This window comes from Delphinapterus leucas, chromosome X, assembly GCF_059928025.1.
Source record: "Delphinapterus leucas isolate spDelLeu-1000000601 "Yukka" chromosome X, BTC_Dleu_Yukka2, whole genome shotgun sequence".
Classification (NCBI taxonomy): Eukaryota; Metazoa; Chordata; class Mammalia; order Artiodactyla; family Monodontidae; genus Delphinapterus; species Delphinapterus leucas.
Window position 1 is genome coordinate 30711138 of NC_143150.1, and position 23415 is coordinate 30734552.

A 23415-nucleotide genomic window follows, 5' to 3' on the forward strand; every position below is an offset into this window, starting at 1 on the left:
ATAGGCTGGTCCATTTTGGGGTTTGTTTTAACTAAGTTAGGTGCAAAGGCTCCCAACGCAATCACAGTCAGTCCCTCTCCAGTAAGTCTCCTGTGCATACTCACCAATAGTAGAGAGTATAGTTAGTGTCAGGATTTGTATTCCTTCCAGGGAGCCAAGAGCACTTCATGTAGCTCAGGTTATACCAAATGCATTGTAGTTCAGTAACAGCGGACTCAGGATCGCCTGGAATATGCAGCCAAGAGTTTAGGACCCTTATCTCCTTGCCCTGCGAGCTGGCCAGTCACTCTAGGGGCTGGGGGATGGCAAGCGTGCTTCCGGCTGCTTCTCCGGAAAGCTAATCCCTAACCTCTCACCCCATTTGACCCAGAAGGCACCCAGGCGGAAGAAAACCCAAATCTAATTTGTTCACAACTTTCTCTCTTTACTATCACTGAGGGACCCTAACTCCTGTATTCCTACCTGGAGAGAGAGTCTGAAGGTCAAACATTTCAGTCATAGGAAACGACCATGGAATTTCCCAAATGAATGTGAAAATATAAACAACCATTATATCTACCTGTCTTTTTAAAAAACAAAACAAGTGTTCTGAGTTATAATTTACCTTGTCTTTCGAGCAATACTGACACGCCTTGTTTTAAAAATTAAACAAACCTTCCTCCTGAGGCAATTTGGGGAAAGGTAAGCAAAACGTAACTCTTAGTAGTTGTCTATTGGGGGTTATGGCCTTAGGAGCCCTAAAATCTTGATGATCTGAAATCTCTACCTTTATAAAGCCTTTTAAGTTAAGACATCACGTCTCTAAATTAAATGCCTATGTTTAAAATTCAAACCTGTTATCCCTCGTGCTCCTTAAAGGCGTACTGTGCTGAGCCATCACCACCCACCTTTTCGTCATAATACAATTTAGTTTCTTTCAGATTATTAAAGTCCTCAAGAAACGAGTATAGGGGAGGTAACTTGCTGTAAACCATGCTCCCAGCCTCCTAGCAGTACTGAATTTTATAATTTTACAAATATTACTTCATATACTTTTGATCTGTGCATACAGGTACAGAGAACGTCCTAGAAAACAAGTCATGTAGTGTTAAGGTTTGGAGGTAGGAGATGGGACCTTGCCCAACCAAAGGGCAACATGATGTGAATAGATAATATGTATCTAGCATTTACTGTCTGCCAGGCAGTATTCTCAGCACCTCATGTGTACTGATTGATGTAATCCTTTCAACATTCCTGGGAGGTAAGTACTATCATCATCCCTTTTTACAGGTGAGGAAACTGAAGAGAGAAGGGGCTAAGTGATCTGCCTAAGGTCACACAACTAGAAGCTGGCAGAGCTGAGATTTAAACTTGGACATCTGGGCTCTGGTAGCCCTGCTCTTCCTGAGTATATGCTACTCCCTGCATGTAACATAAGAGCTGGGAACAATGATCAAGCTGACTACTTGACAGCTTTTTCTAGGGCTAGTCTTGAGTCACAGCTGGGCCAACATGCCCACTTTCCTCTTTTAACATCTTTCCCCAAATATATCCTGTATATCAATCTAATCTCTCTATATAATGAGTGAGACACTATCAATATTTTCATTTGTTTAAGGTACTGGACCTGGGACCTGAAGATCTACAGCAACTCACTCAGTTCCCTTCTTCCTCACAAAATAGATCAGGGTAATAATACATGCCTTGCTCATTTCACCGAATAAGCTTGAGAAGCTCAATTTAGGGGAGAGGCGTATGTGTGTGTGTGTGTGTGCGTGTGTGTGTGTGTGTGTCACTTTCCAAGTTATTAAGTAGTCTATAACTATCAGGCATTGTTATTCAAGTTGTCTGTGAGCACGTCAAAGGCAGAGATGTCCTGACAGTTGTTGGTGTGTTGTCAGCATCTAGTACCAGTGCCTGACACTTATTAGACTCAACAAATGTTTGAAAATTAAATGAATTAATGAACACTGAACATAAGCATATGGATAATTTGGATTTATTCTCTAAATGCCAAGAGACAGTGCTTTTAGCTGTTACCTTCAGGGGGTGAGATGCACTTTTCCACCAAAATGCTAGGCTTCTCACTTTCGTTGGTGCTACACTGGGACCCCACTTGCAGACAAATCCTCTCATTCAGGGGCACTTCTTTCGAACGATAAGTTTCTGGAGCAATTTTCTAAGATAAGGAAATTTAAAAAGGCATTGCAGTAGCAAACACACAGAAATACAGTTGTGTAAAGAAAATGGGAAGTTATCAAATGGTATGCAGTTCAGTGATTCTCAGCTTCGGGTGATTCTGTCCTCCCATTCCCGGGGGACATTTGTTAATGTCTAAGAACATTTTTCGTTGTCATAACTTGGGAGGGGGCTGCTACTGGCATCTACTGGGTAGAGGCCAAGGATGCTGCCAAACATCCTATAATGCACAAGACAGCCTTCCCTCCCCCAACAACAACAAATTATCCCGCATCAAATGTCCGTAGTGCCATCATTGAGAAACCATGGTATAGATAAAAGACAGTTTCCTGCATTTTCAATGTATAAACATCATGACATTTACTACAAACCTACCATGCTAACACATACGTCTAAGAGCAATTTCAAAGGAAACACAATAAGCTTATCAAAATTCAATTCCAAGTAGATGCAGTATGACATCAAGATCAAGGTAAAAAGGACTGCTTTAAGAATCTGGCAATCCTGGTCACCTCTGAGGAGAGGAAGTAAAGAAGGGGAGCCTGAGGGCTGAGGAGACTTTTCAGGAAACACCTTTCTGCACTGTTTGACCATTTTGACTATCTCATATACACATATGAATTATAAGGGTTGATATTATAGGCACTGAGTATAGCACGCTCTTATTCTAAAAGGTAGATAAGCTTTGTGGAACCACGGAAAGCCAACTTATACACAGCTTATGGATAACAATCACAAGCCTGGTTATTATGATTTAGAATAATGAGATTAAAGGCTCTTGAGGAAATTAACATTTTCCAAAGTGACAGAGTTGGGATAATTAAGAACAGAGCTGCTTTTAATCAGAGCTCCAAGGAGCTTCCTGTTTTGCAATAGTTTCTGACTCAAGTTGGAGACAGCATTTCCTTGTATATACGAGCTGATAGCCATGAAGGGAAATTTTGTCAGAGTTACCTTTATCTACCACCCTAAGGGGTACTCTGCCATTTCACATGCCTGCTGCCAACTGAGCATGAGGGCAACTGTGAGAGACTCTCAAAACCAGGCACAAGGATGTCCTCTGAGAGGTAGCCAGCAAATCATCAATTAACGAACCACAGCAAAGACATGGGGAAGAAAACAAACAACACTTTGTACAGACCGAACAGCTCTTAGGCCCAGGCAAGAAAGCACTCTAAAAAAGGAGTTAGCTGGTCAGCCCTGGAAGAAGAGAAAAAGAAATGCCTGCAAACAAAATTCTGACAGGGAGAAAAGAGAGGGTGATTCAGCTCCATGGACATTGATTATTTTTGTCCCAGCAGCAAAGCCCTGCCTACCTTCAGTGGGGCCTCCAGCTATTCTGAGTCAAGTACATTTTCACAACAAATTCCTGATTCCTTGCCAAGAAACCTACTTATCATTTGGCTTTCCATATATTTGCTGCCTACAGGAATAGAACATACTAATTGAGTCAAGAGAAGGCTCTCGAGAATGTTTCACCATTATAGTTCTCATGGCGAAGTAAGGAAACTGGCCCTTAATTGATGAATGTGTGCTGAGGAAACAAGGATTGTTGGTAATGGTGGCAGGAAAGCTCCGAATGCAAATTTCACCAACCACACAATTTTACTAAGCAGAAGTCCCATATACCCCTGAAGGAGCCACCCTGACCCAAGAATCCTTGATAACTCTTGTGTGGAAGCTGCATTTGCCCTCTGAGGACACCCGGGGGAAAATGTACAGTCAAATGCCATAAATTAGAATCATTATGGAAAAATCCCAGTTCTCTTATATTAGATATTGTTCCAGTGAGAGGGCTGAGGAGTTTTATTACACAAGTATTTTTAATAAATGGTATTTCTTAAAGTAAAAACATACTTTAGCATCTAAATCTGAACCTTTTTTTAAAAAAAACCTTCATTTTCAAAGTTAATCGGTTATTGATTCAGACCCTTTATTAATTTATTTATTTTGGGCTGCATTGGGTCTTCATTGCTGCGGGCGGGCTTTCTCTAGTTGCGGCGAATGGGGGCTACTCTTCGTTGCAGTGCACAGGCTTCTCATTGCGGTAGCTTCTCTTGTCGCGGGGCACGGGCTCTAGGCATGCGAGCTTCAGTAGTTGTGGCACGTGGGCTCAGTAGTTGTGGTTCACGGGCTTAGTTGCTCCGCGGCATGTAGGATCTTTCTGGACCAGGGCTTGAATCTGTGGCCCCTGCATTGGCAGGCGGACTCTTAACCACTGCGCCATCAGGGAAGCCCTAAACCTGAACCTTTTGTTTTGGGCATATGAATAAAAAAATAACTTAGAAAAGACACGGTAGGGGGTAAGATAAAATACTTTTAAAAAATCTCTTTCAAAGCTCAAGGCAAATAATATTAAATTGGCATGAATAAAGTAGGAACCCCAATTGTCAATGATCGCCAAGTCAAGTGCACCTCTCTGTATCAGACAAGGAACTAAATCCCTCCCAGAAGATCTTGATGAAGTATGTGTGATCGCTCCCACGTGACTTTCGGCTGTGGTGACTCATTCCACTGGTAGCTGCTGTATGACATTATGTTCCACCTGTCAGAGAATCTGGGCTCCTTTGAAAATTTATCAAAAATCAAGACCAGAGTCCTGAACCGATCCCTCCGCCTCAAGACCAAAGTTCATTTGGCTAGATCGCAGCTTTCCCAACTGCTAATCCTTTCTCAGAAGGAAAGGGGAGTCAGCTTCAGCTTCAGTCTCTTTGGATGCCTAGACAGAACAACATCCTTTTAATTTATTCACCTAGTAAGACTTGCTTATCTCTTGGTGATGAAAGAGATCTAAAATCTGATGCCAGATCCTTCTTCTAATTGCCAGATTACACATTGCTAAAACAATGGTGAAGGGCAGCCACTTAAGCTAGTCTTGTATTGAATTTTTTTTTTTAATCATCTATGGGGCTTCCCTGGTGGCGCAGCGGTTGAGAGTCCGCCTGCCGATGCAGGGGACGCGGGTTCGTGCCCCGGTCCGGGAAGATTCCACATGCCATGGAGCGGCTGGGCCCGTGAGCCATGGCCGCTGAGCCTGCGTGTCCGGAGCCTGTGCTCCGCAACAGGAGAGGCCACAGCAGTGAGAGGCCCGCGTACTGCAAAAAAAAAAAATCATCTATGATTCCATATCTCTCATCTTAATGGTCCTCCAATCTGAAGATTGAAAATGACCTCAAGGATTTACCTCATTTAGCAATTTGGGACTGTTAGACGGTCATAAAAGCCCTGTAACATGTACAAACTATCATAATGCCACTGCTTCAACATGCTTCAAAGCATATATACACCCCGGTGTGGTCTGACGACATTAATGCTGTGTCCAAAGGACAGGAAGAGGGAAGGAAAACCACTCCTCCCATTGATTCTGAGTCTCAGGATTGTAAACTTCCAAAAGGTCCAGACAGGAAATCCCCCATCACTGACTGGAAAGAATAATCTGTGTTTATCACAACTGCCGCATTGGCAGCCTTCAAAGCTGTCAAATGGCTGGAATAAAGGAGGAGGCCTTAGGCAGCGGCCACCCTTTATGGTCTCCATCTGGTCTCTTCAGGGGCAAAACGGAGGGACCAAGATTAAACGATAATATTAGGTTGAACCATATAATATGACCTATAAAGGCAACAATTTCATATGGTTGAATCTAACAACAGTAATAATAATAAAAGCTAACAATTATTGAACACTAACTCTGGGCCAGGTGTATCACAAACATTATCTCCTTTAACAAACACACACCATTCATATGAAGTAGGTACTTTTACTAGCCTTTCCCCCCAGCATTCTACAAACAAGGAAATGGAGGCTCAGGCTCAGATAGGTTAAATGACTTGCCTAAGGCCACAAAACTCGAAAGGGAAAGAGACAAAATTTCAAACCCAATTCTATCTGATTCCACTGCCTCCTAAAGTTACTTTCAAGTCTAAATTTCTGTAACTATACTGAGGAATTAGCCCCATTTCTACACTAGCATATCAGCATGTCTACCTGACTGATCCTTGAGCGCGGTTGACGGGCTAATGAATAAGGACATGTTAGAAAGATGGTGACCTCTCCTAGGGGTTTCAGTTAGATACTTAGGTGACGCACTAAAGGGTCTTTCCTGGAATTTCTCAAGGCTGAACTACCAAAAGTTGCCACTAAGACTCCAACTGTCTAAGGCCCCTCCTTAGGAACAAGAGGAAGCCAACAGTGTGAAAAGGGGAACTGGCCTACCAGGCTTCTGCATTTGGAGGACCTCTTTTAAAACACAAATATTTCTGACAAGCCTCAATTCCTTATCAATCAACACCTAAACTATAATTAACACCTCTGCAGGAAAGCAGGAAGGCAGATTAGCAAGTTTCCCTCTAGAGGAAGAGCCCATTCTACCCTCACTTCATTAAGTTTCCCATACATTATTTTTGGTGGACCAGCAAGCCAGAGACGTGAGTAGAGCCACACTTTACACATGAGGAAATGAAGGCTCACAGAGGTTAAGGAATTTACCCCAGGCCACTGAGCTACCTGAATGGTGCACTAACTAGTTCTCCAGACTCTTCCTGCCACCAAACTGCTCGAACACGGTGATTCCACAGTTCACTGAGCCAAAGTACTGTCATTAATAACAACTTCTCATTGGCCTTCTCAAAATCCAGGACAAATTCAACCCCAAACATCCTCCACCTCCCCCACCCACACACTGAAAGAAGATACAGTCATCCCTCTTACACCCGAGGGGCATTGCATTGGTTCCAGGACCCACCACGGACACCAAAATGCATGGATGCTCGAGTCTTTAATTAAAATGGTGTAGTGTTTGCATATGACCTAGGCACATCCTCTCCTATACTTTACATCATCTCTAAATTACTTATAATACCTAGTGCAACGTAAATGATATGTAAATAGTTGCCAGTACAAGGCATTCAAGTTTTCCTTTTTGGAATTTCCTGGAATTTTTTTTCCCTAATATTTTCCATCTGCAGCTGGCTGAATCCACAGATGCAGAACCCAAGGACTGTATAAAGATATAAAACAGTTTTGAACAGACGATATGATGCTTTGAGGAACCTGTCAATTAGCAGGGGCTACAAACCAATAAGGCTCAAAAGGAACTTCCATTGAATAAGACTATCATAAAGAATCCGAAATTATCCAATCTTGTTAACAAACATTCACTTAAATCGGTCACACATCCGACTGGAAAGGCTGAAAGTTTCTCTCATTTTTCCTCAAGCATCAGGGAACTGTCTGGTCAACCTCACCTGCCACTGACATCTTATTTTTTCATTTTCCATATGGCCATTTACTTTTGCATCACGTAGTTCTTGCGTATCTATCTGTGCATGCGATTAGTGAGATGGTAAATTTGAAAATTCCCTGAGGAATGGAAAGTGTTATATAAATACAAGGCTTCAGGCAGCAACACAGAAACCAATGTTAACATAATTAATTATTCACTGGGTGCCTACAGGAACCAACTTTAACATAATTAATTATTTACTGAGTGCCTAGTATTTCCTAAAAGAGTAATAATCTCAACTGTATTTGATTGGCAAATATTTTCTAATGTTCAATTTTGTCAACAGTTGTTTCCATAATTTTCCCAGTTAAAACATTTGGACACAACTCAAAAATAAAAATCCCACTTTGAAGTAAGATTAGAATTTGGCTTATTCTTAGCTCCAACTCACAGGGTTCACTTTACCTTATCAATGCAATATGTTCCAGAAAACTTACCTTATCTTGTTTGTTGCCAAAATGACTAAAATACTTTAGACTACAATTCGGGCTGGCTCCCTCAGGAGGATTCCATGTCCATGTGACTGTGCAGAGGTTTTCAACAGACACACTCAAATTCGTCACAGGTGGCTGAGTTTCTGTTCAAATCAAGCACAAGAAATACATTTATCCACAGCAGCCAGTGTTTTCAGTGGTTAATTTAATCCATTCCTCCAAGTCCTGAAGACCAAGAATCAGAAAACTGAGTTATCAAGAGCTAACATTTATTGAGCCAGGCAGCATTCTAAGTACTCTCCACAACCTTATGAGACAGGGACTCTCAGCCTCATGTAAAGATGAGGCGACTGAGGCACAGGGACATTGAATCACTGGCCCCATATCCCATGGCCAGTCAATGCTTTTTTTTTTTTTTTTTTTTTTTGCGGTACGCGGGCCTCTCACTGTTGTGGCCTCTCCCGTTGCGGAGCACAGGCTCCGGACGCGCAGGCTCAGCGGCCATGGCTCACGGGCCCAGCCGCTCCACGGCATGTGGGATCCTCCCGGACCGGGGCACGAACCCGTGTCCCCTGCATCGGCAGGCGGACTCTCAACCACTGCGCCACCAGGGAAGCCCCCCAGGCCGCATTCTTAACCACTTGCTATGGTGTGAACACAGAGGAGAGTATATTCTTAAATGTCCAAGTTTTCCTCCGGTGGGTATTTGGGGTCCCCTACACTGCGCGCCCAGGCCCACTCAATACAGACAGTTCAATCCCAGCAGTTCTGCAAGTCAGTTTAAGTGGCTCATCTTTAATCGTGCTTGCTCACGTGACCTGGCAATTGTTCTTATAACTTTTCCAAAGAAGTACTGAGAAAGAGATCTAACAACCCTGTTGCTCCCCTGAGGTCTGACACTAAACAACTGGAACTGCAGCTTTGACAAATCTGAAGAGGGACGAAAAGATGAGAAACTGTGAACCAGTGTCTTAAAAAATGTGTTTCATTTTGAGAAAACCCACCACTGTCTCCACCAAATATTTACTGGCTCTATTATCCTGGACCCAGCTTTAGGATCGGGGATAGGAGTTTTCATGCTTCTGCCAAATGCAGGGAAGTACATATAGAGGAGGGAAAGGAAACATCATTTCAAACTTTCCTGAGGACTTCTCCTGAGGCCAAAATCGTCCCCCGGAAACTGTATGAGGGCTCCTCTGTCCTATCTTTGCAACTTTTCTGTAAGTCGAAATTTATAAAATAAAGTTTATTAAACTAATTTTAAAAACAATCCCCCCAAATTGTCTAAAGTGGCAAACTTAATCATTATTAATTACTTAAGGACTACAGTTTTATTAATTTATCAATCAGTAGTTCTATTTTATACTCTATGCCAACACTTTGGAGTGCTCTGGGCCTCTTACATAATCTGCAGTATTTATGCCATTGCCTTCCTCTTTAACTGAACAAAAAACACCATTTGTCCCAAAACATCAACCCCACAGGCACTACAGAGGTGGGATTCCCCCCTAAGTCAGGTTTATACACAGCAGCCTGCACAGACCCTGAACTCTCAATATTCATTCCGCCTTTCCTAACTCAACTACCATTAGGCTTTCTGAAAGGTAGACCAAAGGCCCAACCATGGGGAGGAGGAGGCCACAGCAGGCCAAGTCCTTGTGGAAGCACGGGGTTCCTATTGCACTGCATTAAAACCCAGCCAGTGCCAGGAGCACCAATGGCTCAGGCGACAGTGATTTTAAGTTAGGATTTTAAGTGATTACAGGAGTGTATAGCTATTCCAGTTTGGCCTTTCGAACATCACGTCAATGATATTTTTTATTTATTTATTTATTTTTACCGTACGCGGGCCTCTCACTGTTGCGGCCTCTCCCGTTGCGGAGCACAGGCTCTGGACGCGCAGGCTCAGCGGCCATGGCTCACGGGCCCAGCTGCTCCGTGGCATGTGGGATCTTCCCGGACCGGGGCACGAACCCGTGTCCCCTGCATCGGCAGGCGGACTCTCAACCACTGCGCCACCAGGGAAGCCCACGTCAATGATATTTTTGAAGGCAAATTGTTTATCAGGTATAGAGTCTCTAATGAAAACTTTGTTCCTACCGAAGATTACAATTTACTTTAGGATTATCTCCCTTACTGTGCAGTTTCCAGAAACACACTAGAGCAAAAGTCCAGGATAGCTGGCTTAGCACTTCCTGACGCTCTGCCTTCCCACAAACCTCCCACTCCCACACAAAAATTAAAGCCCTAACAATAAAAATATTACCTATTTATGGTTTGCTTAAATCATACCCCAATTTTCAAGGTAGTCTAAGACCTTTTTAAATCTATTTTTTAACCTCAGTATTTTAATAGAACAATAGCCGGCCCTATTTCCAGTCTCTCAAACGGATTTCATTTTCCCCCATCTGTTCTGAAGTATCCTTTAGTCAGATCTTCTAACAGGTTTGCATTTTAGGCTACTTGTGGCTATCTGCCATCCTTTTTTTTTTCCCCCTAATGGTTCCTTCCATTTCTCTTAAGATTTTTCTACTTCCTATACTTTAAAAAGCACACACGCTCACAGAAACTCTTTTTTTAATTTTTACTTTTTTAACATCTTTATTGGAGTACAATTGCTTTACAGTGCTGTTTTAGTTTATGCTGTATAACAAAGTGAATCAGCTATACATAAACATATATCCCCATACCTCCTCCCTCTTGCGATACAATCTCCAAATGTTTAAATATATCTGAATATATGTATGTGGGTAAAATACATCCAGACACATAAATAAGTGGAGACTGTGCTTCTTGTAAAAGTCTGTAACAGCTCCTCATCTGTAAGACACATCATTTCAGTGTAGTGTAGTGATTAAGAGCACGGACTCTGGAGCCCTACTGCCTGAGCTCATATGCCAGCTCTGCTACACACTAGCTGCCAAGTTACTTAACCTCTCTCTGCCTCGGTGTTTGCATCTATAATGTGAGGGTGATAATAGTAAACTAATGAAAAAGGGTTATTATGAGGATTAAATGAGTTAATACAGATAAAAAAAACTCAGAACAGTGCCTGGCACAGAACAAGTGCTGTGTAAATGTGTGCTGTCTGCTTTCTTTCTTTTTGAAGAGACGAAACAGTTCTAAACAGTTGCTTTGGTTTTCTCTGGAATTGATATGTGTCCGTGGCCTTAGAGACACAAGCTTCTCTGCCTGATAAGCTTTCCTTAAGCATCTAATTCTAACCATTTCTTAGGGGTTGATCACTCACCAGAAAGGGGAGTGGGAAGGAGAGAGGGACTCAAGTAGCTCCCTCAACTTCAAACCTCAAGTGAGTCTGTGTGGACATCTAGCACAAGATCCCATTCGAATTATGAATTAACATGATCAATGCTGTTTCTAATAATAAGGCATGTTACTTAACTAAAAGTTTTTCCTCTCTCTTGTTCAATCACAGGAGCTGGCAGAAGCATGCATATTTCGGGAAAAGTCAAGGAAATCACAAGAGTTATACATGAGTCATTCATCTCCTTCCTTTACATCTACTCAGTCATCAACCTCCTTCAGAGCTTTCTGCAACACTTTTTTAAAAAATAAATTTATGTATTTATTTATTTTTGGCTGCACTGGCTCTTCATTGCTGCACGTGGGCTTTCTCTACTTGCAGCGAGCGGGGGCTTTTCTTGTTGCGGAGCACAGGCTCTAGGCACACGGGCTTCAGTAGTTGTGGCACGTGGGCTCAGTAGTTGTGGCTCGTGGGCTCTAGAGCGCAGGCTCAGTAGTTGTGGCGCGTGGGCTTAGTTGCTCCACGGCATGTGGGATCTTCCCGGACCAGGGCTCGAACCCACGTCCCCTGCATTGGCAGGTGGATTCTTAACCACTGCGCCACCAGGGAAGTCCTGTCACACCTCTCTCAATCATCCCAATCACACTAATGCGCTCTGCTGGGCCCCGTGAGCCAGGCGGACATACAGCAGTAAGGCACGGGCCTGGACAGAAGGCGTGCACAGCACATCTTTCTAGTGGCCACCTCCAACCCTAGATCCCTGCGTCGCTTCGCACTCCAGTGATTCCCCACACTCAGTCAAGTCTCCCTGCTGGCTTCTCCTCCAGTGTCATTTCCCTCACGCTGCGCCCCACTCAGCTTCAAGGGCAAGTGAAGCCCTTCTGCCTGGACTGATTTTACCAATGCACCCTCCTGCCAAGCTGGGCTCCTCGCTGAGCACAAAAGGACACCCTCACCCTTACCTCTGGGCCTCTGTAGCTGCTATTCCCCCCAACTGGGAATAACTTCTCCTCCACCTACTCAAATGTCACCCACCCTAAAAGTCTAGCTCAAACTTTAGCTCTTCCACGACACTCCCAGCCCTCAGTTTCCCCTCTTCTGAACGCCTACAGTACTTATTGCTTGGACTACACAGTCTGGCAATTATAAAGCAAGTCTCCAATACATGATCATTCACTTCATACCAATGGCCTGTACATACTTGCATGGGTGCCAACCAGTCCTGCCCTGCTACTCTGGGAGGGGCCCAGCTCCTCTCCCAGCCAAGGACTCCCTTCACTTCTGCAGAGAGAGGCACTGAATACAGTGGTTAGGGGCACGGCCTCTGGAACCAGGCTGCCAGGGTCGGAAGCCAAGCTCCTCCACTCTATCACCTACGAGAGCGCTGGGCCTTGCTGTGCCTCAGCTTCCTCACATACAAAACAGGACTAATAACAGCACCTACAGGAGGGTTTTGTGTAAAAATTAAATGAAATAGTTCAAGTGGAAAACTTAGAACGCTGCCCGGCAGAGTAAACACTATATAAATGCTAGCTGTTATTAAGACATGCCACAATGTGGGCTACCAATCTAAACAGACTAAACTAAGCTGGTAACCTAATCTTTTATAGACACTCAAAAGATTAGCGCTGAAGAGCCCTTAAAACTTATGGAGTTCAACCTCCTGTCACAGATGAGAAAGCTGCTGTGCAAGGGAGGGGAAATGACAAGCCCTGAAGTCCCACACCTGGGAAATGTCAGACCACTAAAACTCAAGTCCCCTGACTGTTTTTTTTCTTTCTTTCTTTTTTTTTTTTACCATGCACTTCTATCAATATTTCCAATGGGAAAAAAGGTTTTCTATTTCTAAGTAACCAAGTTACTAATGAACTTCTGTGACAAAACTGATTAAGTTGGGGGTTGCCAGTATTACTAGAAGGCCAGCTGTTTGTTGTTCCAGGTGCGTGGGGGGAGGAAATCTGTAGGAGGGAGGGGGTTAGAGTAGCACTGTGAAAATCAGGAGACTAATGAGATGGGTGACCCCCTCCCTTCTTTGGACTGCAGCTGCCCCATAATGATTATGGGAATCAGATCCCCCCAAGTGAACTGGGGGCAACGATTACGCAGTATACTCTAAGGTTCTAAGCCGACCTACAGAGCCTGGCTCAGTACTAAACAAGGCAGGCACTTGAATCATTGACTGTCAAACTTCAAACCTCCCTCAAGTCTCTACTCAAATGCCACCTTTTCAGTGGAGGTCTTCCTACTCCACCCTATTTACAATGGCAAACCCTTTCCCTGCTTTGTTTTTCTCCATAGTACTTATCGCCGTCCCGACATATCTTATATTTTACTCCCCTCCCCCCCTGCCCCCGGCCCCTTCCTCTGACTGCCAACAGCATATAAACTCCAAAGGGCAGGGACTTGACCTGTTTTGCTCACGGCTCCACTCTCTGCCCCTAGAACACTGCCCAGCACAGAGGAGACTGTGCATTCGTTTTGTTGACTGAATCAATAGAGGCTATCGAGGTTTCCTAATCAACATTTCAACTTGGGTTTCAAAGCACAACACACTGGTTGAAAATGCAATAAACAAATTGTGGGTGTTTGTGTCAATGTGACAATAAGACCTATCGAATTTGGGGCTAGAATTTGGAGTTATACTATCGTCACCAAAAATGTCCATTAGGCCGCTCATGGCAAAAGCTGGCCGTGAGGAATTCATTAGCCCTCAACTTTTCACAGTAACTCTGGTTGATTAATTTAAATTGCCGCACCAGGGTGAGGGGTATACGAGAACTCTCTATACTATCTTTGCAACTTTTCTGTCAATCGAAAATTATTCCAAAATATAAAGGTTAATAAAGGAAAAGGCATCCACGTGGATGCTACTCCGAGATTCCCACCGGATTTCTTGGACGCCAGAGGTGGCCGCGACCCTCACGTCCTTTTCCTACAGGGACTAGGAGCTTTAGAGGTTCCCTTCGACTCCCACCCCCTCGCTGGACCGGCCGCGCAAGAAGCCCCGGCGCGTCCCAGCTCGCCCGGACCTAGCTTGCCGTCCCCGCGGCCTCCCGGCCCCTCATCCCCTCCCGGGGGCACCGGCGACATTCCGGCTCCCGACCCCGCGGCCCTCCGATGCCACGGACTCGTTTCGGCCCCGGGCCCCGGCGCTAGGCTCGGCGCTTCCCGACGACCGAGGAAAGCGCGGCGACAAGTCGTCGTCCTCCGGCCCCGCCGCCGCCCCCGCCGCCCGGGATCCGGAAAAACCCGGCCGCTCCGGTTCCCCCACCTCTAGCCGGGCGAGGGAGGCGGCGGCCGCCGCCGCGGGCGCGGGGCGTCGTGGGGACGGCCCCCGGCGCCCACCCCCGCCGCGGCGCCCCCGGAGCGCCCCTGCTGGCCTCTCGGCTGCGACCCCCGCCGCCCCGGGCCCCAGCGGCCGCACTCACCCGCGGGCGCGGCCACCCCGCCGCCGCCGCCGGCGCAGAGCAGCAGCGCCCACAGCCCGCAGAGCCGCGCCGGCCACTCCATGCAGTCCCTCGCTCGGAGCCCGGCCGGGCTGCAGCCGCTGCAGTCTCCGCCTCCTTCGCTCCCTCTCCCACTTCCCGGCTCCGCCGCCCTGGAGGCCGGGGGCCGGCGCAGACTGGAAGAGCCGCCCCGCCCACAGGCCGCAGGTAACCCCAGGCGGTCAGCGAGGGCAGAGGGGCGGGGCGCCCGCGGCTCCCGCGGCGCGACGCCTGGCCCCGCGGCAGCCGAGCCGCCACCGCGCCCCCGGAGTCCGATCGCGGGCCAGACAGAACTTCCCTGACCTTGTTGCGGCGCGGCCCCCCCGCCGCCCGGCCCGGTGCGGACTGTGCAGCCTGGCTGAGCCTCGGACAGGTCCCGGGCTGTGCCCTGCTGGGCACCGGGCCCGGGCGGCCTCGGGGAAGGAGCCTTGCCCTGGGAGTCTGGAGACGAGGCTTCCAATCGTTGGCCTCTGAGTCCTTGTTTCCTAAATTCTGACCCCGGGGTTAGTAAACCCAGGCCTGACCTCACAGGGAGGACTTGGAAGACCAAGGAGGGGACTTGGCGGGAGTGTGCTTTGTCAACGGGACAAAAGGTATATTTGAAAGCTGGTGAGACATAATGTTGAGTCGAAGAAAAAAAAAATTCTAAATATGAGGGACAGTGCCATACTATGTACTTCGATTTTTCAAAGCTCACAAAGAACTTTCTTCATCTTTCTTTTTGATAGATATATATTGAGAGACGGAAGGTGAGCGGGAAGGATACACATTGAATATGTTGAAAGCGGGTGACTATGAAGATTAATGACGCTGAGGGTGGAGGAAAACGGGAACCCTTTAGTTTCCTGTGCCTGCTGTAACAAATTACCACAAATTTAGTGACTTAAAACAACCCAGCTGTATTATATTAGAGTTCTGGCAGTCAGAAGTCTCCCTGGGCTAAAATCTAGGTGTAGGCAGAGCTGCGTTCCTTCTGGAGGCTCTAAGGGAGAATCTATTCCTCGCCTTTTCCAGCTTCTAGAGACTGCCTACATTCCCTGGCTCGTTCCTGTACCACTCAGACCTCTGCTTCCCTCGTCACATACTCTGACCTTCCTGCCTTCCTTTTACATTTATAAAAACCCTTGTGATTTGATTGAACCTACCAGATATAGAGAAGGAACTAGTGGTTGGGGGGGGGCATACAGGGGTGGGGGAGTGGGAGGTACAAACTACTGGGTGTAGATAGGCTAGAAGGATGTATTCTACAACACGGGGAGTATAGCCAATATTCTGTAATAGCTGTAAACGGAGTGTAACCTTTTTAAATTGTGGACAAATTTTTAAAAATTGGGGGGGTGGGGGATTTCCCTGGGGGTCCGGTGGTAAAGAGTCCGCCTTCCAGTGCAGGGGACGCAAGTTCCATCCCTGGTCGGGGAACTAAGATCCCACACGCCTGCGGGGCAACTAAGGCTGCGTGCCACAACTACTGAGTTCAAGCACCTCAACTAGAGAGAAGCCCGCGTGCGTGGCGAAGATCCCTCATGCCGCAACTAAGACCTGATGCAGCCAAAAATAAATTTAAAAACAATTTTTTTAAGGAAAAAAATAGATTTGGACCTACCAGATAATCCATGATAATCTCCCTATCTCAAAATCCTTGATTAATAACTAATAAGAACCTACTGTATAGCACAGGGAACTCTACTCAATACTCTGTAATGACCTATATGGGAAAAGAATCTTAAAAAGAGTGGATATACGTATATGTATAACTGATTCACTTTGCTGTACACCTGGAACTAACACAACATTGTAAATCAACTATACTCCAATAAAAATGAATTTTGAAAAATCCTTGATTTAATCACACCTACAACGTCACTTGTGCCATATAAGGTAACAAACATATTCACAGTTGTCTGGGGTTAGGTCATGTACACCATTGGGGGGGGATTATTCTGGCACTATCCTGCCAAAAAAGTGTCATGTCTGGATGGATGATGAGACCCACTAACTAGGGTGTGTTTGAGTTGAATTAAGCCAATGGACACACCTGAAATCTTTTGCAAAAAATATAGCAATAAAATTGCAGATAATACACCTAGTCTAGACCCTACTCAAAGAGCCTGGGGATGTTTAACCTATCCGACACAAAGGCCTCACTCTCGGAATTAAGGCCCTCAAGTTCAATAAATATTATTGTCCTTCTAGACTGCAGTAGACACTCATTAAAAGCAGGCCCTGCCAACAAAGAGCTGCAGCCAGTGTGAGGGGCGATCATAAGGTCAAGAACAGGGAACTGTGGGACACAAAGAAGGGACAACCTATGGGAGGGCAGAGGCAGGAGAGGCTTCCAGAGGGCAGGCCTGCCCGCGCTGAATTTTGAGATATTGAGTCTTGCACTCCAAAGTTCAGAATGAATCCTTGCCTGTGTATATTACCGAACAAAATAATGTTTATGAAAACACTGTGTAAACTATTGAATCCAGCAGAACTCAGAGATTACTATCATTTCTAAGTCGCCCCACAAATAGACTAGCCACTCTCTAACCTAAGACCTCCCCTTCCCCATCACCACACACATACACTTGTTGACATTTGCTATAAACATTATACAATAAGTTTATAATAATGTTTCCAAAATGATGATGTCATCTGCCTTTTAAGAAGTCTCCAGTTGGAACAGGAGCCCCTGGGGACTGGCTGAGTGCCATCGTGGGCACCGCCTGGCATAGACTGAGCAAGTCCTTAATGAAATGAACAGTAATGGCTGCAAACGATTAGAAAAATAAGGGTCACGACTTGTCATTAGCCTTCAGAAAAGGCCCTGAAAGTGTGCACATCGTGAGGGAAAAAAACCAAGCGTGGTGGCATGGCCTCGACAGTCCTGGCCTGCTGTCATGGGTAAGACTCTTATAGTCAGTTCCATTTCCTCTAGACCCTAAACGTCATGCAACATTTGAAAAAAAAGAATTTTTTTTGTAGGGCTAGGCGAGGGTTAGGAATGCTGTTTCTTCAACATCAAGCTTTTATTTGTAATCTCTGTGTACTTTTACTCAAAGAACATCTTGATTCAGTTAGGCCGCTGCCCCCGCGTACAAGAAGATGAAGACAGATGCAAGGCTTTCCAGGAACTGCAATAAACAAAGAGCTCTCATTTTGGCTTTGTGTAATCAAAGTCCTGATGAGTCAACATCAAGTTTAGCTTTAACCTTTAATCCATTGAGCCCTGATGACTTGGGTGTGAGATTCCCGGTTGCAGTTCTTTTCACTTTGGCTGGTCGTGGCTTGAGTTCTGGGCTGACTGGCGCATCCAGTTGGCTTTCTTGATTTTTACCCTTCTCACGAAGGCTTTCTTCTTTTCTGTAAATGGAGTTAGAAAGGGGCACAAACAAGAAAGTATCTGGGGGGAGAGAATGATGTCCCCCTTTCCAAAGTCAGATCTCCTTCCAGCCAGCGAGAGGCCCCCTGCTGAGTTCATAAAGGACACAGACCCGGGCTTCCCTCATGGTGCAGTGGTTAAGAATCCGCCTGCCAATGCAGGGGACACGGGTTCAAGCCCTGGTCTGGGAAGATCCCACATGCCGCGGAGCAACGATGCCCGTGCTCCACAACTACTGAGCCTGCGCTCTAGAGCCCGCGAGCCACAACTACTGAGCCCACGTGCTACAACTACCAAAGCCCGCACGCCTAGAGCCCGTGCTCCACAACAAGAGAAGCCACCACAGTGAGAAGCCTGCGCACTGCAATGAAGAGTAGCCCCCGCTCGCCGCAACTAGAGAAAGCCCGTGCGCAGCAATGAAGTCCCAATGCAGCCAAAAATAAAATTAAAAAAAAAAAAAGGACACAGACCCCAACACAGACCAAGGGCTTAGTCAAGAATTCTGGCTCCTTAGGAAAAAATCTCACAAAAGGTCTTCTACCTTTTACTAAGCGAAACCAGAACAGACCCTCAGCACCACTGCAATGCAAAGAAAAAAGGGAAGTAGCAAACAGGGAATTTCCCTCCTGACACTAGAGATGGTTCCCAAACAGGGGCGATTTTGCCTCTGCGGGGGAAGCAACGTCTGGAGATATTCTTGGCAGTCACAACTTGAGGGATCTAGTGGGTAGAGGCCAAGGATGCTGCAAAACATCCAACAATGCACAGGATGATCCCCCAGAACAGACTTCCCCGGCACAAAATGACAATAATTGAGAAATTCTGAGCTAGCGTACTTTGTTATCTTTTGTACTTTATCCCTACCCAGCCACTGTCCTCATGCCCACCAAAAATCAGTGAGACATTAATGCTAAAACTTATCCTTGACACCTCCCTTCCCTGTATCTAGTGTACATAGTCTGCCCACCCCGCCAATTAGCCATGAGGTCACTTAGACGGGAAAACATCTCTCAGATCTACCCTTTCCCCCTCCTCACCTCCACTTTTCTGTTCAGGTCCTTATCGTCTTGCCCTTATAGATCACAATGGTCTTCAAATCCACCCTCCAGGAGACAGACCTTCCCAATGTGAAAATCTGACCATTTCACTCCCAGCTTAAGCTTCTTCAGTGACACCCCCTCCTCTCAAATGCCACAAAAGGCAGTCCCAACTCCTTTGCCTGCAGGCTTGTTTCTTCGTGACTGATTCCCCAAACTCTTCCCAGCTTTATGTCCAGCCAGACTCCCCAGGTCACTGGAAGCTCTAGCCCTCCTAGCTGCTGGCCACCTTCAGGCTGAATGTCCCTTGCAGGCAATTTTGTTTGGTTCACAACATGTTTGTATTTATTTAGATGTAGATGCCAGAAATGAAGAAAAAAAATAAACAGGCGATTTTGCATAACACCGCAGATCTTTAGCTTCTCTTAAGAAACCAGAAGTTCTGCTAACACTGGGCCTGCGTTTCACTGTGCCAGCTGTCAGAGGGCGCTAAACAGGGCTGCCACCTCACCAAGAGGGCATGTGTCTCTTTGTCTGCACAGGCCCTAAGCTCCCTGGCCTGGCCTACTCCCCTTACTTACTACTTGTTTGTCACCTCTGGTATTTTCTCACTACAGACCTTTCCTCTTGCTGTTCTGTTGTCCAGAAAGCTTTTCCATTCTTCAAATGTCACTTATTTTTTTAGCTTCTTTAACCCCCAAATGCAAAATACTTTACTCCCTCCTATACGTGTGCCCATAGCACTCGACAAATTCCTCTACCATAGCAGATAATACAGAGGTTTGCGTGCAAGTCAATTTCTGTCACTGGATTTACGTTCCTGGAGGCCGGAGACTCTCTCCAGGGTGACTCCAGGATTTCCACCTAGGAGGAGCTTGGGGCCAGCAATCTGATTGGAGGCCATGCGTACAGCATGCAAGCACACTGCCCTGACTTAGGTTATAAGTTTATTTGGGGTGGCTGTAGGGAAGACAGCGTCTGGCACCACAGAGAATATGAAGATGAATGTAACATGATCAGTCCAGATTTAATTGACTTAAAGGTTCTTGCTCTTCAGCAAGTGGTTTTCTTCTAGAAAAGGGTGCACTCAAGGAAGTGCTGTTTGCACAAGAGGCCTGTGACAGGACTGTGGCCGTTCCTCACACAGGCCAAGCGCACTCCTGCCTCAGGGCCTTTGCCCTGCCTGCTTCCGCTGCTACTTGCCCCACTCCCTCACCTCATTCAGATAGCTCATTGAGGCCTGCTCTGGCCGCCTCATCAAAAATTGCAAACCCCGTCAACACTCCCTATCTCCCTTCCTGGGTCACTCTGTCTCTCTAACACTCGAATGTAAGCTTCAGGAGGGCAGGGAATTTTTTCTGATTTTTTCCCCCAGCTGTATCCCCAGCACTCAGAACTGTACCTGACACATAGTACATACTCAATAAATACGTTTGAATGAATGAATAAGCTACACTTTGATAGGTGCTATGAGGGATACCAACCAACCAACCAACAAAAGACAACAGTTCTCGCTGTTGCCCTTGGGAAACTTCCAGCCTAAGTATGGAAAGGTATATAAAACAATTAGAGGAAATGGAACAAACAAACATAAATGGCAAAAATGCTCTTTTGTGGTACAGGTTTCAGAGAAAGGCGAGACAGATCAGTGTGGTTGGAATTGCTTTTGAAGTCTTCTTGGAGTAGTTGGGAGTTGAACTAGACCTTGAAGGATGACCAGAACTTAGGGAAAGGGGTGGGGGGAAAGGGAGGGAGGGAGAGGGAGGGGGAGGGAGGGACAGAGAGAGCATAAGCCAACAGCAGTCAGCTCAAGGCTAGATCTCAGAAGTAATAAGGAGACTTTTACCAGCAAGGTGGTGACTTACATAATAAAAGTGGTGTTTAGGAGATCTGGTTGTCTAAGAGGAATTATCAAGACTTCCTTAGTTCTTGCCCAGAGGGAAGAAGGCTAGGGAAAGACTATTTGAGGCTTGGCAGTCAGGGACAGGGTCAGCCTCTAGGCAAACTGCGGGCTCCACCATCAGACCCCCGGGGCTGTGAGGCCAATTCTTCCCTGGGCCAAACAACTTGGGGCGCTGTGTTGCAAAGGACGTACGCCTGGGGCCTGGCACCCCTACTCTCTCTCTCCCTCTCTCCCCTGGAAAGCATTCAAGATCCCTTTCAGGGACTCCGTGGCCTCACTCCCTTCAGACCGTAAACCCTCCCTCTACGGAGCTGGCCCCGTTCTGCTTTCCGACACTTTCTGTGCCTTGTCGGGAATCCGGGGCTCCTCCTTTGGCCTCAGGTTGGGGTGCTGTCGTTGGGCCCACTACCCCAGCATCTCAGCCAGGATTCCTGCAGCCTTCTCACTGTACCCTCTCCACCCTGGATGTAAGACCCTATTTAGGTCCTGGCCCCTTCCCTGGCCCAGGCAGGACCAATCTTTGCACACTGCCAAGCACAGCCTTCAACAGTCCCATCTGTGCTAGCGCCTCACCACTCAGGACTCTTCAGTTTAAAGATTCAAATGCATCACTTGCATGTTAGTTGCCTGCATCTTTTTGTCCTGAAAAGTCTCCATTGTTTGTCTTGAATGTGTAGGGTAGTTACTATTTACATTTGAACGTAGAACCCTCCAGTCCCTCTTGCCTCAATCTACTGTGCCTCCCAGAGGACTGGCTAAGGAATCAGTGCTCCAATTTGCACATCCCCAGAGGTCACTTCGCCTATCTGGCTGTTGCACAGTGCCCTCTGAGGGACTGAGGCCTCAATTTTCACTTGGAAAACACCAGGCTTGGGGGAGGGCGGGGGAGCAGCAAAATCCGTTTCGATTTAGTTCCTGAATTATGCCATATCGCCCACAGCCCTTTACCTGGATTGCCCTTTCTGACTGGGCTGCTTACAGCAGGATGGCTGCAGCACGACCACGTAGTGGGTAGCATTCCTGGAGCTGGGCCATGGCTGTGTGCATTCTGCGCCACCCTCCCCACTTCTCAGCCACGGAGGCAAAGGCCGGAACTTAACTTCTCTGCATCCTCCCTTCCCAGGATGGTACCAAGCCTTGCGGATTTGATGAGGTTTGCTTTATGACACAACGTATACTTCATTTCTGTAAGTGTTTCATGAGCGTTTGAGGAACAATTCTCCAATTATTGGGCCAAATGTTCTACATGTGTCCATTATATCAAGTTTGTGGATTGTGTTGGTCAAATCCATGTACTTGCTGAGTTGTTTTTTTTTTTCCTGTTGGACCTATCAGTTACTGAGACGTGTTAAAATCTCCCACCATCATACTATGATGGCGTATCTGTCAAGTTCTCCTTATAATTCTGTTGATTTTTGCTTTATATATATGTGTTTTTGAGGCTATTTCATCAGATGCATGCAAGTCTAGAACTGTTATAGCTTCATAGTAAAGCAAGTCATTAATCATTATGAAGTAACTTTCATTAATCTATGGATGCTTTTGCCCTCAGGGTTTATTCTAATATTAGTATAACTTCATAAGCTTTCTTGTGGTCAGTAGTATGTGCCTCGTACGTTTTCCCCGCATCCTTACTTTCCTGTCCCTGCTATTATGTTTTAGATGTGCTCTTGGAAACAACATATAGTGCAAATTTGTTTCTTTTCTATCCGATAGTCAATCATTGTCTTTTTTTAAAAAAAATAGATCGTTATTGGAGTATAACTGCTTCACGATACTGTGTTAGTTTCTGTTGCACAACAAAGCAAACCAGCCATATGCATACACATGTCCCCATATCCCCTCTCCTGAGCCTCCCTCCCACCCTCCATATCCCACCCCTCTAGGTGGTCACAAAGCAGCGAGCTGATCTCCCTGTGCTATGTTGCTGCTTCCCACCAGCCAACTATTTTATATTCAGTAGTGTATATATGTCGATGCTACTCTCACTTCGCCCCAGCTTCGCCCTCCCACCCCATGTCCTCAAGTCCATTCTCTATGTCTACCTCTTTATTCCTGCCTTGCAACTAGGTTCATCAGTACCATTCTTTTTTTTAGATTCCATATATATGCATTAGCATACGGTATTTATTTTTCTCTTTCTGACTTACTTCACTCTGTATGACAGACTCTAGGTCCATCCACCTCACTACAAATAACTCAATTTCGTTTCTTTTTATGGCTAACTAATATTCCATTGTATATATGTACCACATCTTCTTTATCCATTCATCTATCGACAGACACTTAGGTCACTTCCATGTCCTGGCTATTGTAAATAGTGCTGCAATGAACATTACGGTACATGTCTCTCTTTTTAAAAAAAAAATTAATTTATTTATTTATTTATTTTTGGCTGAGTTGGGTCATCATTGCTGTGCGTGGGCTTTCTCTAGTTGCGGCGAGCAGGGTCTACTCTTCGATGCGGT

The 23415-nt window shown here is 46.0% G+C and overlaps 1 protein-coding gene across 1 annotated transcript in view; it reads right to left on the minus strand.

Annotated features, from left to right (window-relative positions):
- IL13RA1 (interleukin 13 receptor subunit alpha 1) overlaps positions 1–14719 on the minus strand; it is a 65094-nt gene extending 50375 nt beyond the window's left edge. The window contains exons 1-4 of the mRNA XM_022562948.3: positions 14587–14719; positions 7897–8036; positions 2020–2158; positions 105–225 (exon numbers count right to left, since the gene is read on the minus strand). Of these exons, the coding sequence (XP_022418656.1) occupies positions 105–225; positions 2020–2158; positions 7897–8036; positions 14587–14668 (482 nt within the window). The 5' untranslated portion in view covers positions 14669–14719. The remainder of the gene's footprint in view (positions 1–104; positions 226–2019; positions 2159–7896; positions 8037–14586) is intronic.
- Positions 14720–23415: the final 8696 nt, after the last annotated feature.